The 15,651-nt window shown below is 45.0% G+C and overlaps 1 protein-coding gene across 3 annotated transcripts in view; it reads left to right on the forward strand.

Annotated features, from left to right (window-relative positions):
* Window positions 1-15,651, forward strand: part of GRM7 (glutamate metabotropic receptor 7) — a 931,188-nt gene that overhangs the window by 622,453 nt on the left and 293,084 nt on the right. For all 3 annotated transcript variants that reach the window (XM_056129060.1, XM_056129058.1, XM_056129059.1), the window contains exon 5: window positions 93-233. In XM_056129060.1, coding sequence (XP_055985035.1) covers window positions 93-233 — 141 coding nt within the window. The remainder of the gene's footprint in view (window positions 1-92; window positions 234-15,651) is intronic.

A 15,651-nucleotide genomic window follows, 5' to 3' on the forward strand; every position in this document is an offset into this window, starting at 1 on the left:
GGAGTCCAGCAGAGAAACCCTCACTTGTTTTTCTTTCCTGGCATTCTGTTAGGAGCCTGTGAGCAGTAACTGTTTCCTCTAACTCTGTTTAGGGTTTGACGCCTACTTCACATCCCGCACACTTGAAAACAACAGGAGGAACGTCTGGTTCGCCGAATATTGGGAGGAAAACTTTAACTGCAAGCTGACGATTAGTGGGTCCAAGAAAGAAGACACAGACCGCAAGTGCACAGGTAATTGTGTTCTCTGTGTCCTGCTCTCCGGACACTCCATGGCCGGCATTGAAATCTCAGCCTAGCTGACAGAAGGAAGCTTGGCTGGAGACAAATTGAAAAAGTAAATTGAATTTTACTAGATTGTTCAGAAAATGGAACAGGCACATAACGTCTTACAGGACAAGAGGAGAGAAGCACAGGCGAGAATATATTCTTTGCTGACTGTCCTTCTGGGCGTAATTGACATTTCCAATGATTCCCTGAATTCAGAAGAGGTTGTGCCTCTTTGAATCGGTCAGTGATAAATATTAGTTCATGTTGCGGCCCAGAGTGTGAAGTCATTTTCACATAGGCAAAAAATCTCTGACAGGCTCCCTCAGAGCACCGGATTTCACTGTTTCTTTGAGAGTATATTTGAGGATGGAAACAGACTACTGAAGTTTGGAATAATGAGAATTCCAAATGGTTTTCATAACATTCACATGCCCAAGCCACCTGCTGCTGGAGATAGGCTTTCTCATAAAAGCTTCCCAGGCAACCTTGCAGAAGCAAAGTCTATGGCATAGATAAAAGGTATCTGGAAGCACAAAAGGTTCCCTTCATTGGTTCATTCACAGATGTTTATTAAGCAAAGCCTTTTTATGGATAGCAGAGATGGTGGACAATCCAAGCAAGAATTCTACATTCATCTGCTTCCACTTTAGTGGGAGGAAATCAACATTGTTCCAAGGGTCTTGCTACGAATCCATAAGTACATACAGAAAAAAATAGTTTTGAGAACTCTCAGGGCATATAACAAAGGACTTTCTCTTGTAACAAAGGCAGAGATATGCCAAATTTCTTCCTTGAGGGACCAGTAACCATTGGCTGTTAGGGAAGAGAAACCATATTGGAGAATTTTTGGAACCTTTTCCACGCAGAATGACATAGAGTCCTTATGAAGGGAGGGAGTATAGTGCCTCTGAGGGTGAAAAGTGTGACAGGGGTACAGAGATGAGAATGGTCAGCATAGAGAGGTGGACAAAGACTTCACCTGGGTCAGGATACACGGGAAATCCTTCTCTATCCTTAATCCTGGCAATTGTGGATAAGATCACACTATTTGATATGTTCTATCCAAACTTCAACATTTGTAGTAAGGACCCTGATAGTCACTGAAATGTTCTCTGTGTGTTGTCTGTGATTAAGAAAAACACATTTATGGTGCAGCCCTTGTACCTTTGATTTTGCAATCTCGTTCTTTGACTATTATTGGAGTTCAGATTCTGGGGATTCACCTGTTGGGCAAACGTGCTTTCATTGATAATTACACCTGTGATGCCATGACTGGGGGGATTTGGAGAGGGACACTTGTTTGCTTTTCAGTTTCTCAAGTTTTCTGTGAAGCAAGAGAGATAATGTATGAACATATGTACATACAATACAAGCAAAAGACAATGATATGAAATCAATATGAAGATTAAGTGGAAGTACAGCTCTGCTCCCTCAATTGTCTGATGAACCAGTGTTCCAGACCATGATGCCTAGTGGCTGTTTTTTCAGACCTATCCTTAGGATATTGGTAGAAAAAAAAAAGAATTCAATGTACACCATACCCAGGTGTCATAAAGCTTTCAGATAGAAACTGAAAAAGCTAATTAGACATCTGGATAGTTTGTCTGTGACAAGGAACAGAACAAATGTACTAGATGAATCTCTCTGATTGGTGGCAGTTCTGGGATTCTTTCAGACACTTGGAATTCTTTAGGCTGACTGAAAGTTAGAATGGAGAGTATGGTAGAATGGTTATTGGAGTTGGAGAGTATGGAAAGGTAGAATGGTTATTGGGGTTGATCCATGTCAGATGAGACCCTGGTCTCTTATATGCTCTAACACAGACTTCATTACCTCTGTAACATTTCACTGTTGATCAAAGAGAAGGTGGGCATATCCAAACCACTACCTTTCAGAAAGAGAGGTAAAGGTATTACTGTTTTTGGCACAGGAGTTATTACCACTTAGTTTATGGCAAAGAAATAAATCAGAGAAACAATCTAAACCTCAAAGATCAACAAAATGAAAAATTGGCTAAAGTATGCATCAACCATATATTCCAAGCATTCATTCTAGTGTACAGAGCCAACTGTATTTAGTGGAAAGCCCACTTAATCACTGACTGTATTTAAACAGTGACTGTAAAGTTAAAAATCTGTAAAATATGACCCTATTGATGAAAATGCATAATCTACAGTAATACCCAAATGACAATTATCCAAGATAGCATATGCTAAGGACTTACTACCTACAAATGACAGGTTTTGGTTTCCTGCGAATTTTTATATGAAGTAATTTATTTAAATATCACACCAACCCTCCAAAGAGTGAACTTTCACAAATTGATTTTACAAATTTTACAGAGACAAAAAAAAAAAACTGAGGGGAAAGAGGTGAAGTGGCTCATCTGACATCACATGGTAGAAAGCGCTTGATTGGTGTTCACATTGAGGCTGTCTCCTGCCCCAGCTGTGTCCATCCAGCTGTGCACTGATACTTGGACCTGTCTTTTACAATCACCCTGTGGTATTCAAGCAGGTACATTCCTCCTAGTTGCCATTCTGAGTAGCAGGATTTAGAACGACATTTCAGTCTTATTGTTTTAAGTTTGGGTTTCTGAATGTCGCTTGGGGATTGCTCAGGGCCTGCTTGCACAACCCTAGGAGTGCCAGGGATAAAACCAAGGTTGGCAACATGCAAGGCAAGTGCTCAATCCCTGGACTATTTCTTAGGCCCTTCAGTCTCTTCTTTCTATTGCTGTCATTTTTTAAAGGGGTTTGTTTTCATTCCTTGTGAAAGATATTTAATGGCACTTGCTAAACTACCTGTGCCCTCCATTTATCTGCTTAACCCCTCCTCTCCCTTCTGTTCCTTGCTATGTGATTGGAAGGAAATACAGAGGCCATGAAGGAGTCTCATCTTATCACACTGTGGGAACTGAGTGCTTGGGAGGAAGTGTTTTCCTGCCCTAAAGTCACTTGTTTCAGATCCAGGTCAACTTGCATTTGATTTTGCAAGTATTGCCCCAGGTAATGCTGTGGAATTCTTGAGACTTAAGTGTTTCCCAACTTGGAAGTGGACACCTGGGAAACGGGGCTCATGAGATCTGATCCAGCAGAGGAAAGAAGGCATGAAGATGAGAATTAGTGATTTCCTAGTACTCCTGAGACTCTTGCAATGCAGGGTAGAAGCTACACATTCATGAGGAAAAGTAGACATGTGAGAGAAGGGCTGCAGCTCCAGGCAATGGAACTTGCCATGTGGCAGGCAGAAAGACGGAGGGTGACCTCAGAAATAAGAAAAAGGAACCATGTTCCACCCAGGTTTGGCTCTATAGCTGCATTTTGCTAACAAATGTACAGTGTTGAAACAAATGCCTCCTTCGAGGATCAGGCATACATTAAAATGCTATTCTGTCTGGACTGTGTAGTTTTTGTGAAAATAATCAGAGGCTCATTATATATCTGCTCCAACTAGGCTATTGTTGAAGTAGTTGTCTGGCCAGATAAGACTTGAAGATGAAACAAGAAGCTCTTACTATTAGGACAGATGCAGGGATCAGAGAATGGCAGTGAGCGCTCCAACTCCAGACAGTCAAAGGAGAACAAAAGGAAGATTTATTAACTTGAAATAAAATAGATTATTCATAATGTGACTTGTGGCTAGGTGTACCTGAATTTTTTTGGCTTTTTGGGTCACAGAGTTTGATGTTCAGGGGTTCCTCCTGGTTCTCCACTCAGGAATTACTCCTGCGGTGCTTAGAGGACCCTATGGGATGCCAGGAATCAAACTCAAGTCAGCCACATGCAAGGCAAATGCCCTCTCCACTGTGTTATCTCTCTCTCCCCTGTACCTGGATTTATTTTTTTTGCTTTTTGTGGGTCACACCTGGCGATACACAGGAGTTACTCCTGGCTCTGCATTCAGGAATTACTTCTGGTAGTGCTTGGGGACCATATGGGATTCTGGGAATCGAACCCTGGTCAACCGCATGCAAGGCAAATGCCCTACCCGCTGTGCTATCACTCTAGCGATGTCTGTAAGTACCTGGATTTTTATAGACATCCAAATCCTTACAGCCACATAATCCTTTTCCCTACGCACATGATGTCCCTTTCCAACAAGGAGAGCAATCATGTTCTTCAGAATGTCATGAACATTCAACCCAGCTTTTCTTGATGCTCCACCCTAACACCCTCCAGCCTCCTCCTGCCCCAGTTGGAAGCCTCACTCCTGTGCTGACAGCTCAGTCTTGCCAGGAGCTTCCTAATCACACCCAGCCTCCACTGCCATTCACAGAGAGCTCAGCTGAGGAGGTTCTCTGGTGGTTTGAGCTTTCATGGCAAACAGACTGTTTGGGCAAGTGTTAATGCCATTTGCACTCCTTCCTGGAAGAACGGCACATCTCTTGGACATAATACTGGTGACAGAAATGAAAATAGGAAGACCCACTAGACCAGTCACCAAAAACTGCCATTTGTAGTCTGCGAGCATAAAGGTGATGATTTGTATGTTATATTCTTTCAATATAACATAGGCCCAGTTTGTATTCAGGAGAAATCCCTGAATACCCCATGAGAGCTTGGACATTAACCCTTCAAGGCTGTGAGGGCTTTAGTTACATCCCAAGTTGTGAAAACTCAATTAGACACAACAAGAGATGATGACTTGATACCACTGCATAGTAATAGCTCAATAATATAAATGCTGTTCACACTGAAGGGACTCGGGGTTTAGGGAGACCCCCATTGCCTTATGTCTGGCCTAAGGAAAATCAGAAAGGGTGCCAAGTTCTCTTTTCTTGTGGAGGTCACACTGCACTGTATGCTGATGGGAGCTGGGGGCAGGAGACATTCTCTGTAAGGATGCTTGGCTTGGCACTATCAACCTCTTGCTTAGGGCCCAGGGTCACCAGGGCTACCACCAGGGCTACAATGTCTTCAGGGCATTGTACTATGCCAGGGATCTGTGGACTTCCTACGAGCCAGGCATGAGCTCTGCAACTGGAGGTATTTCCTCAGGCCCTACTTTCTGGATTTTAACAGGAAAATAAAGCCAGGGGCAGGGGCGAATAATCACTATACTCTAGGTAGAAATTTTGCCCTGGGGTGAACATCATAGATTGAGGTAATGACTTATAGAAAGATCTAGAGAGAAGTTTTAGGCCAGAATGGACCATGCAGTGCTGTCCATAAGATATCTCAGCACTGTGCCTTGGAGGATCACTCTCGATTCATCCCAGTTTCTGTGGCACCAAGGAACTGCATCATCCTGAGATGACTAACATACCCCCAGTCCTTTGCTTCCAATCCCACTCTAGAAACTTTGGAGCTTCCACGAATCTAAAACATTTGCCCAGGGCAGCCCATAAAAATGATCCCTCTGTCACAACAGACAGTTTGCGTGGACCATTTGTCTAACTAACATTTCTGTTCTGCCAAGTGCCACTCTGTGACTCCTGATTCACGAGCAGTGCCTCCTTTCCAGAAGAAAGGACTTGACATTTGGAGATCCATCACAGTACGAAGGGCTGACTTGGTTCCAGAGATTTTCCTTTGAGATGGCAGAGGATGAGCAAATTGGCCACTTTGGGGGCCAGGGGCAGGATAACGAACCAATGGGTTCTGTTGCAAGTGCTTTGAAATTGCGCAATAAGCAAATTCCATTTTTGATTTGAGTATCTGATCCCTCCTGTTTTACTCTGGAAAGATACTCGGAGTGAAAGAGCAGCTCTCAGGAGAAGTTTGCTGCCAGGAAGGTCAAAATCCTTAAGCTGTGCTTCCCTTCATGCCTCACTGCTCAGAGCTAATAGTTAAGTAAAGATCTCTTGGTGCGTCCAAAAAAAGCCATATCTCATAAGCAATGGTATTAGTGAGTAAACCTCCTATTTCTCAAGTCATTTTCTTCTCACCTGGGACCCGGGCCCATCATAGCCACTATTATTTGTTAACAGGATTCTCAAGGCAGGGGAATTAGGATTCAGCCAGTCGAGTGCTTTGAGAATGTATGTGCAGACAGAATTTATGACCATACTAATGAGTTTTCCTTCATTTTATTATTCAATTCTGAATTGACCTTTAATTGTTATATAGATGTCGTATGGCAGAACCCAATTTATTCAGCATGACAGAAAAGCCCACATCAAAATGTTACAGATAAATACTGACTAACCCTTTGGTGCTCTGACTCTTGCTAAAGCCATTTGGATTGAAATACGTGTCAAAATGCCTTTTGATCCCATGGTGTTTCTGAGAGGGTGGATGCAGATTAATGATGATGTCATCTATCTGGAATATCCATTATGGGAGAGTGGGTTAATATGGGCAATGTGTTTCATTGCTGATTCCCTGATTCATCTCTGAATATCAGTGTCTTGTTTGACAGTTCTGGAGCTCCCATTATCATCTTCAAATGGTTCTCCAACTCCTCCTATAAGATTCTTTTTTTGTATGCACGGAGTTTGACTTATACATTTACTTAAGAGGAATGCTGAATAGTATTAAGCATCTCAGACTCATTGCCGGAATGCCAATGTATATGACTTTGACTTTAGTGTGGCATTTTACAGAAATGTTTGGCTTTACTAATAGAATTCAGCTACATAAGATCCTATTTAATGCCGATTTCCCCCAAATAAAAATGTTCTAGACATTGCATCTGTGGTCATCATTGTTTGTCATAAACCTCTCTGGACTTCTGGTTTTTTGTTTTTTAATGAATCATCGTGAGATACAGTTACAGACTTACAAATTTTCATGATTACATTTCAATCAAACAATGCTCTAGTACCCATCCCTCCACCAGTGCCCAGTCTCCACCACCAATGTTCCCAGTATCCCTCCCACCACTCCTTCCTACCCCCTGCCTCTGTGGCAGGCGCATTCCCTCTTACTCTCTCCTTTCAAGTGTTATGGGTTTTAGTATAGTCACTAAGCAGCCATCATGTTTGGTCCATAGCCTACTTTCAGCACGCATCTACCATCCCAAGTGATCCCTCCAACCATCATTTACTTAGTCATCTCTTCTCCATCCCACCTGCCTTTTCCCCCAGCACATGAGATCGTCTTGCAAGCTGTGGAGTCACCCTCCTGGCCTTTATCTCTACTATCCTTAGGTGTTTTCTTTTTAGAGGAAGGAGTGTGAATAAAACCCCTCCATCCATGGCATAGTATTATCTCAATAGATGGGTCTCCCTGTATAATGGATTTCCCAGTATAATAGTGGCAAAGAGAGACTTGTACTTAACTGGAGTGATAGTACAGTGGTAGGGCATTTGCCTTGCACGTAGCCAGCTCGGCCGAGCCGGGTTCGATTCCTCCGCCCCTCTCGGAGAGCCTGGCAAGCTACGGCAAGCTACGGAGAGTATTCAATATGCCAAACACAGTAACAAGAAGAACTTATATTAAATGCATGCTAATTCTGGAACTTTGCTTCCAATACATAGAGATAGGAAAGTTCATCCTCCAGTACTTTAAAATCAATACAATTCTTTTTGTAAATAGTTTCACAACAGAGGCTGCCCTCTCTTCATTGGTATCAATGCTGTCAGCCATTCCACTGGTTCAGCTGGTGGGAATAAGCAAGAGGAAGGCAGGGTTTAGTGATCTGGGGCCAGTGATCGCTGGATGCTGTTCTGTGGCTGCCATGACAGGCGGCCACATCTCAGCCATAAAATCTGTAGTGTAGAAAAGCCACTTCGAGTTGTGCTGCTGTCACCTGACTTCATTGTGATGGACTGCGGGGTCCGCCCAGTCTCCTGAGAGCCTCTCTCTGCCCCTGATAGATGTAGGGGAGTCTTAGTGGCAGAGGTGCTTTGCACACTGGGACCCCTGAGTTAGACTTGTGGGTGCCTTTTTTCTGGGTCTGGGGTGGTTTCCCCTTCACTCTTCCTGTCAGGAGCCCCCATTCAGGCTGCACTTGCCCTGACTGACTCTGAGGAGATTTGGTGTCACTCCTCATTGGTGGCCCATGGTTTCCTGGCTCCACTCTGGCTTCTGCAGTGGGGAAGTGGCAGAACTTAAGGCCCTGAATGGGGCCTGTCCAGCCTTTTAGACTTCCGGTTCCCCTCAGGCACTCCCCTGCTACAGCCAGGCCTGGATTCCTTCTGACAGGGAAGGAAACTCACCTGTTTCCATCACCCCCTTTTCTTGAATATGGTACAGGCCATGAATGTCCCTGAACCCTGAAGTGCCCAGCCTTGGATGTTCTGAGCCTGGCATCAGTTTCAGGAGCATCGTTTACAAACTGTCCATCTCTTTATTTGTTTATTTATTTTGCTGTGCTCCCACACGCGCTCTCAGAACAGTCCTTGTCACCGCAATGAGTCAGAACTTGGCAGTCTCCATGCTGAGGGATGGAGCCACAAATCTGTCTCTCAATCGATAAATACACATACATCTATATATCTCCCCCAAATATGTGAAAGGCACTCCCATTAATCTAGCCTGCCATTCTATAAAAATAAAATTATTACCACAGCTGGGCACAAGGTAGATGAGTCAGCGAAGACCAGTGAGGCTCTGGGCCTCACTGACTAGCAGACAGGGCAGAGGCAGAGGATAGGAGCTGGTCAGCTTCAGACGGACAGAGCCGGCACTTGTGGTGGGCCCTGCAATCCATGGGTATAGAGCCAAAAGAGGGGTCTCAGCAGACATCCCCTTACCTCAGGCCATGTTCCCTCAAGCTCCTCTTGCCAGAAGAATCTGCTCCAGGGATTCCCCGGGGAACTCTTTTAACTCTGTGGAATCCAGCAGGAGGAGGAAGACCCGAGCAAGCACAGGTATGCAGGCGATGCAGCTGGAGTCGTCATGATCAGAGCCGTGCGTCATTTCTTTCTCATTAGCTGCTACAAGCAATGGCTTTCAGAGTGAGAGTTATGGCCTGCCCGCTTCCGGAAAGTCTGTCAGGCTCAGCAGTTAATGAGAACGAATTCCAGATCGAGGGGGAATGAACGCGGGTGCCTTTTCAGCCCTAGTCCTTATAAACAAAGTACCTCTTCTAGGCAACACAAGTGTTATAAAGTGGGTACTTAGAGGCCTTTCCATGGGTGCCAGAAAGGGCTGTTGAATCTTATCAAGTCTCATCAAGCAGGTGAGAATGAGCGATAACTTTCCTCGGAAGATTTCCCCGGGAAGGCTGGGTGCTTGTGCTGTTCTGTGTGAGATTTTACTTTTCCTCTCCCCCCACTTACAAATGGTAATAGGAACCCTAAAAGCGTTTTTAGTGTTTTGTGGGTGTGACACCAGATTCATTTCACCAGGGACTCAAAAATGTGCTTGTGACATAAATAGCTCCCTAGTTATGAACCGGAGCCAACTTTCCCGAGGGGTCCCAGTGATGCAGCCCCATTTGCCTTCCTGCAACTCAGGGCCATCTTCCTGTGCCCCCTCCTCCTCCTTGGAAGAGCATTTTCTGTCTGCCTCCCTGGGCACTGGGAGCTGGGACCTGCCTCTGTTCTGCAAGAATTCAGAATCCCGATGACTCCCAGTCCTAGGGATGGAGTTAGGCAGGAAGGTAAGCCCCGCAGAGCAGAGCTGCCTACCCTGAGCCCATCCCTTCTCTCACTGTGGGAAAGTTGGCTTCTTATCCCCTTAGTGCCGGGATGTCCCAGGGGAGTGGCCTGGAAAGTAGTGGTGTAGTACTGTAGTGCTGTCCTCCCATTGTTCGTCGATTTGCTTGAGTAGGCACCAATAGCATCTCCATTGTGAGACTTGTTACTGTTTTTGGCATATTGAATATGTCATGGGGAGCTTTCCAGGCTCTTCCATGTGGGCGGGATACTCTTAGTAGCTCTCTGATAGGGGCAGAGGAATTGAACGCAGGTCGGCCGTGTGCAAGGCAAACACCCTACCTGCTGTGCTATCGCTCCAGCCTGGGCTGGTAAGTACCAGAAGGAATACCAGAGTGAGGGGAATGAATGTGTATGGTGTGATTGTTCAGCCTGTCCAAGGCTGGGGAAGGGCTGGATCTAACTAAAGGTCTGGGGATGGGACTTTGGAAAGGAAGGAACAGAGTCCAGGAGGAGAGTAAGTCTGAGAGGAATTTATTGACTAGAGGAGGCTCCTGGGCAGATCAGACAAGTTTCTGAGAGGCTAACGAAGACTGACCAGGCCAGCCTGTGTTTTTAGGGTGGGTTTACACTGAAGTAAAGAAGGACCAGGAATTGGGATAGAGAAGGGATCATTATGATAAAGATATTTGGGAATGATCACTCTGGATAGGAGGAATTGCAAGCTGAAGTAGGTAAAGGAGCAAGCATGGTAACCTCTCAGTATCTGAATTGCAAACTGTAATGCCCCAAAGGGGGAAGAGAGAGACAGAGAGACAGAGACAGGGACAGAGAGGAGACAGAGAGAGAGAGTCAGAGGGAGAGAGAGAAGGAAATTGCCTGTAATAGAGCCATGGAGGCAGGTTTGGAGAGGGGAGAAACTGGGGTCATTGGTGGTTGGAAATGGACACTGCTGGAGGCGGGGGCGGGTTTGGGACAGGTCAGGGAGGAGGATAGCAGCCACATTGTACTGAGAACCAGGTTGTAGCCAGGAATGAGCAAATGACAGAAGCAGACACAGACTTCCGGGTCTAGACACTTCCTATCGGATACTAGGTTGCTTCCAAGAGAAGCAAGTAGCAGTCCCCTTTTTATTGGGGGTTAATTCCGTGATTTTGTTTAGATAGAAATTTATTGACTGTGTGATGCCCAGCCATATCCAGGCTCTTAGTGGAAGGGATTTGAGAATAAGCCTGGTTGGATCTTTTGGCTGCCCTTAAAAGATGCTGCAGTAGAGAAATGAGTTGGCCTCGTTTCTCTTCTGCCCTCAAAATAGTTCATCCTTTTCCAGTTGCTGCTCATGCTGGACTCTGTTGATGAGAAGGAAGTCGCTGGTACTCTGATGCAGGATTCATGTTCCTGGTAGGGAATTGCAACCCAGACTCTGCAGATTTCTGTGGGGTGGGGGAGGTTTCCTGCCCTTTAGCGGGGGGGGGGGGGGGGGGGTGAGGGGAGCAAAGAGATCTGTGGCCTCAGAGAAGTGTAGGGCAGACAGAGAATGAGAGAGAAAGCAATGAAGGACAAATGATACCTTAAAGAGAAAGCACAGGAGTACTGCAGGAGCAGTCATAGATGAGCAGCCACAGGTCTGATGCTGGGCAGAAGCTCACAATTTACTCTCGAAGGAAATGTTGAGTTACAAGATGGTATTGCTTTTTCATTTGAGAAAAAAATGCAACTCTTGTGAGCAAGTTTTGGGTAGGTTTTTAATAAATGGCTACATTTTATAATTAACTTTTTTTAAATCATAAAATCTAAGAAGAAAACAGCAATGCCCATGTCAGAAGCCAAGCTAAGGCAGTTGGGCCTCTGTGGACAAAAGGGTACAGAAATCAGTAGGACCAATAGCTATTCGACTCTGGGCTCTCATAACCTGGTCCCCAGCCAGACTGCATAAATTATGGCCTCCCGCAAAGGATTTCAACAGGTTCTCTCTTTCCTTGGAAAAGCTGAGGAGCTGCAGGGGGGTTGCTGTATTTCAGGTTCTCAAAAAGCCTAAATGGGGGTTTGATTGGTGTTTTTCTTTTCTCTGTTTTCTTTTTCTTTTTTGCATGCAAATGAATCTTGGTATGCCTTTTCTTTTTCTTTTTTGTTCATACATAGCGATGCTCAGGGGTTACTGCTGGCTCTGCACTCAGAAATTACTCCTGGCGGTGCTCAGGGGATCATATGGGATACTGGAAATCCAAACCAGGTCAGCCACGTGCAAGGCAAATGCCCTACCCACTGTCCTATCGCAGTCTCCTAGGCTGGACATTTGATCACTTGATCACTTGACTTCCCGTTAATCATCGATTTGCTCGAGCGGGCAGCAGTAATGTCTCCATCCGTCCCTGTTGTATGCTAATGTAGCCCAATGGCATCTGCTCGTTCTAGGAACACAAAGATCATTCAGGGTCTTGACAAAGAAGTCTGACCATCTCGTAGGTGGGCAGCCACACGACCTTTTGACATCCCATGGAATCCAGTCAGTAACGGCTCTAGTCCAGTGGTCATCTCCAAATCTCATTACTTGTCCAGGCTGGACATCTATTCAACCATATTGCTCCCCTGCCCAGGCTGACACTGTTTAAGTTGACAGATACATTAACGTCCAATGGGCACATGAAGCTCAAAGGCTGGGACATTTCATCCAGCTCATCATCAGGCAGGCTTAAAAGAATAAAGTCAGTGACAATTTCTTAGCCTATTTTTGCCCTTGTTGGCCCTGTATCTAAGAGACCCGAATGATTTTATTCTATGCTTGCCTGATGCATTTCTGCAGTGGATATTTATTATCTGCTCTCTTCTCTCCTGTTCTGTTATCCTTTCTTTTGTTCACATTTGCAAACTCTTTGCATTATAATACTTAAACTCTCTTACCTGGAGGCATATCTCATCCTTGGGGATTTTTCTTATGAAGAGGAATTCACACACTCAGCCTGATCTCCTGTGCCCCTGGCTCTGCTGTCTCTCATTTTGGGGAGGCACTGACCTTGTTCTTTAGTGGCATTCGGGTCTCTGGGCCACAGAGCATTTGCACAGGTTGACTCCTCAGCCTGGAATTTACTGCACACAACATTCACCTCTTTCCCAGTCACTCACCAGCATAGTTTCATTCAGATCACCTCCTCTGATGACCTCAAGGCCCCCTAACTGTCTTTTCTCTCTTTCTCTAGACTTCTTCCACCTTCTGAGCCAGCCCACCCCTTTGGATGAGCATGGGTTGGCTGTCTTTCCTGTACTAAGTGGAACCCAGACCCTCACACTTCCCATACCCCAGTTTAAACTCGGTTCTACATAGAAAAGGGGGATGGGGAATTCATTTTCCTTTCTGACCTTACCACAAGACACTGCCATACACCAGCACTTCTGGGCAGTGGCCCTCACTGGCAGAGGAGAGGCAGCCAGAAGCCACCTTGTCTGGTACCTCTGGACCACCCGGCAGGCACAGTCTGTATCATGGGGCAACCCGCCAGGACAAAGGCTCTGAATCAGAGGCTTGAGGGATTGATGGATGGCACATGGCAAACAGTTCATCATTCCAGTATGCTGTTTTCTACAAGACATAAAGCAAAAGTAGCGAGATCTTCATTCATGGGAGTTGGCAAATGTTCCATTGTAAATAAAAATGTGAAGCTTCCACAGCCAGTAAACTCTAAGTCATTAATTACCTTTTTTTTTTTTTTGGTTCTGGGGCCACAACTGATGATGATCAGGGCTTGTTCCTGGATCTGCATTCAGGAATCAATCCTGGTAGGCTCAGGGGCGATATGGGATGCTGGGGATGGAACACAGGCAGATAGCATGCAAGGCAAGCACCCTACCCACTGTACTCTCTCTCCAGTTCAAAGTCATTAATTACTTTTCATGAATCCCAGACCATAGAATGAAGGAAACCCCGAACCCCCACCCCGACCCTTCCTCCCAGCCTGATTGTATCCTTTGCTCAATGACTGGCTCATTCCAGAACCAAGTTCCAGTTCCTGCTGGCCTTTGTCTGCCACGAGAAAGCAACGTGGTCCAGAGGTAGCAGCACAGTAATCAGATCAAGCAACTAGCAGATTCCTCAGTGAACTTTCTTCAGCAATGGTGTCTCATCCCACTAACAAGTAGATTGATTTGGAGTTCAGTGAACAACTGTATGGCCTTTGTGCAAGTTTTACACTTCCTATACCAGTTTACTGCCTCTTTTAAGAAGTTAGAACATAAAGTCTTCTTCATCTCCTGGAGGGGAGCACTTTACAGAGATGCTGGGGTTGGCAGGGAGTGGAGGCGGTGGTCCTATTTTTAGTCTCAGCTCTCTGGTATGGAAAATGAAATAGGTTCTCACTCTCTTAACCCATACAGCAGTTATAGACAGAGCAGTGCTTGTGATAGATGAGGAATTAGAGGCCCAGAGAAGTTCCATTTTCTCAGTGCAAGATTACAGGAAGCAAAGACCAGATATACTCTGGGAGGAAGTGTCAGAGCCAGAAGCCCAACCCAGTTCTGGCCAACCCCAGGCTCCTTGAATGCCATTTATGACTTCTGTCCAGGCTGCACTCCTGGTAGTCTATAGAGCAGGACCAAGAACTAGTGCAGCCACCAACCTGTACAAGAAGGACCCATACAATTAGTGGGACCACAAGCTCTAGTTTGTGGGCACCTGCTCCAGTGTGGACCAGGTGCATCAGCTGGTCCCCAAGTCATCAAAGGTGCCCACCTTTTGAAGGCTGAATGTCTCTTCTGTTCTTGCAGAGGAAAGGATCATAGCTTAACAGCTTAGGTTCTGGGATGGACCATCTACCAAGCATTCCTTTCATTCTCCTGAGATAGTCTTTTCAGTTGTACATCTGCATCTTCCTTCTGATATTCATCCCCAGGATATCTGTTCTTTCCCAAAGGAGTGAGTCATCAGCCTGGGCTCTGTCCCATTCACCAGGACTTCCTTGAGATGTCTCAAAGCTGATCCCAGTCTGACAAGAAAACCTTTGCACCCTACCTTCTTTCTGGTCCTTGAGAAACTTCCAGAGCAGCCTAGATTGAACACAGTGTTATGGAAATCTGATGACCCTGTCCAGGAGAGAAGAAACTCAGATTCCTCCTGTACTTTTGCTGCTATCTATGAAGCACAAAATTCATTTTTTTTGTTGTTGTATGTGTAGTCCAAGTGGTCCCGTGAACTTGTCAAGCTCATTTTCATGGCTCCCCAAGTTTGCAAGTGCATTTGAAATATAGGTGAGTTTATTGCTAGAATTCTTCCTTCTGTCTTTCTTTGGACCCTCCAAGGGTGAAATTTTAGACAACGTGAAACAGAGATGTGGAGAACAAGAATTTTGAGTACAGATGGCCTCAAATCTGCTGTCTGAGCTCTGAAAGCAGGCAAAATGATGTCTTTGTCTCTGGCCTCTTCAAAAGATACTAGGGAGATGATGACAGTTTTAAGGTTGGGTATTATTTTGTTTCAAGGGGAAGTGCTAAATTCTTGAGTTAGCACACCTAAAGTCTTAGCATGATGTCTGCCACACAGGTAGCATTTGACAAACAATAACAAAATATGCATTACCTATTTTTATCATGACAGATTCAGAATATAAATATTTTTGGACAACTCCAGTGCATGCCAAATTGTTTCCTGAAAGAATTGTACTAATTTATTCAGCATCGGGCAATACTACTAAAATGTTGCCTCTCTTTTGATTTGTATTTCTTGGAAAACTTGCAAGATTGAAATTTTTTTCCCCATATGTTTGTGTACTGATAGCTCCTTTTTATGAGAGGCACTTAGAGTCTTTAAATTGTTTTAATATCCCCTGTGTCATTTGATCATCCCCACAAGTTGGCAGTGTTGGCAGAGCTGATAATATTTATGGGCTAGAAAAGAGAATGAGAAAA

This window comes from Sorex fumeus, unplaced genomic scaffold (assembly GCF_029834395.1).
Source record: "Sorex fumeus unplaced genomic scaffold, SorFum_2.1 ptg000072l, whole genome shotgun sequence".
In the NCBI taxonomy this organism is placed as follows: Eukaryota; Metazoa; Chordata; class Mammalia; order Eulipotyphla; family Soricidae; genus Sorex; species Sorex fumeus.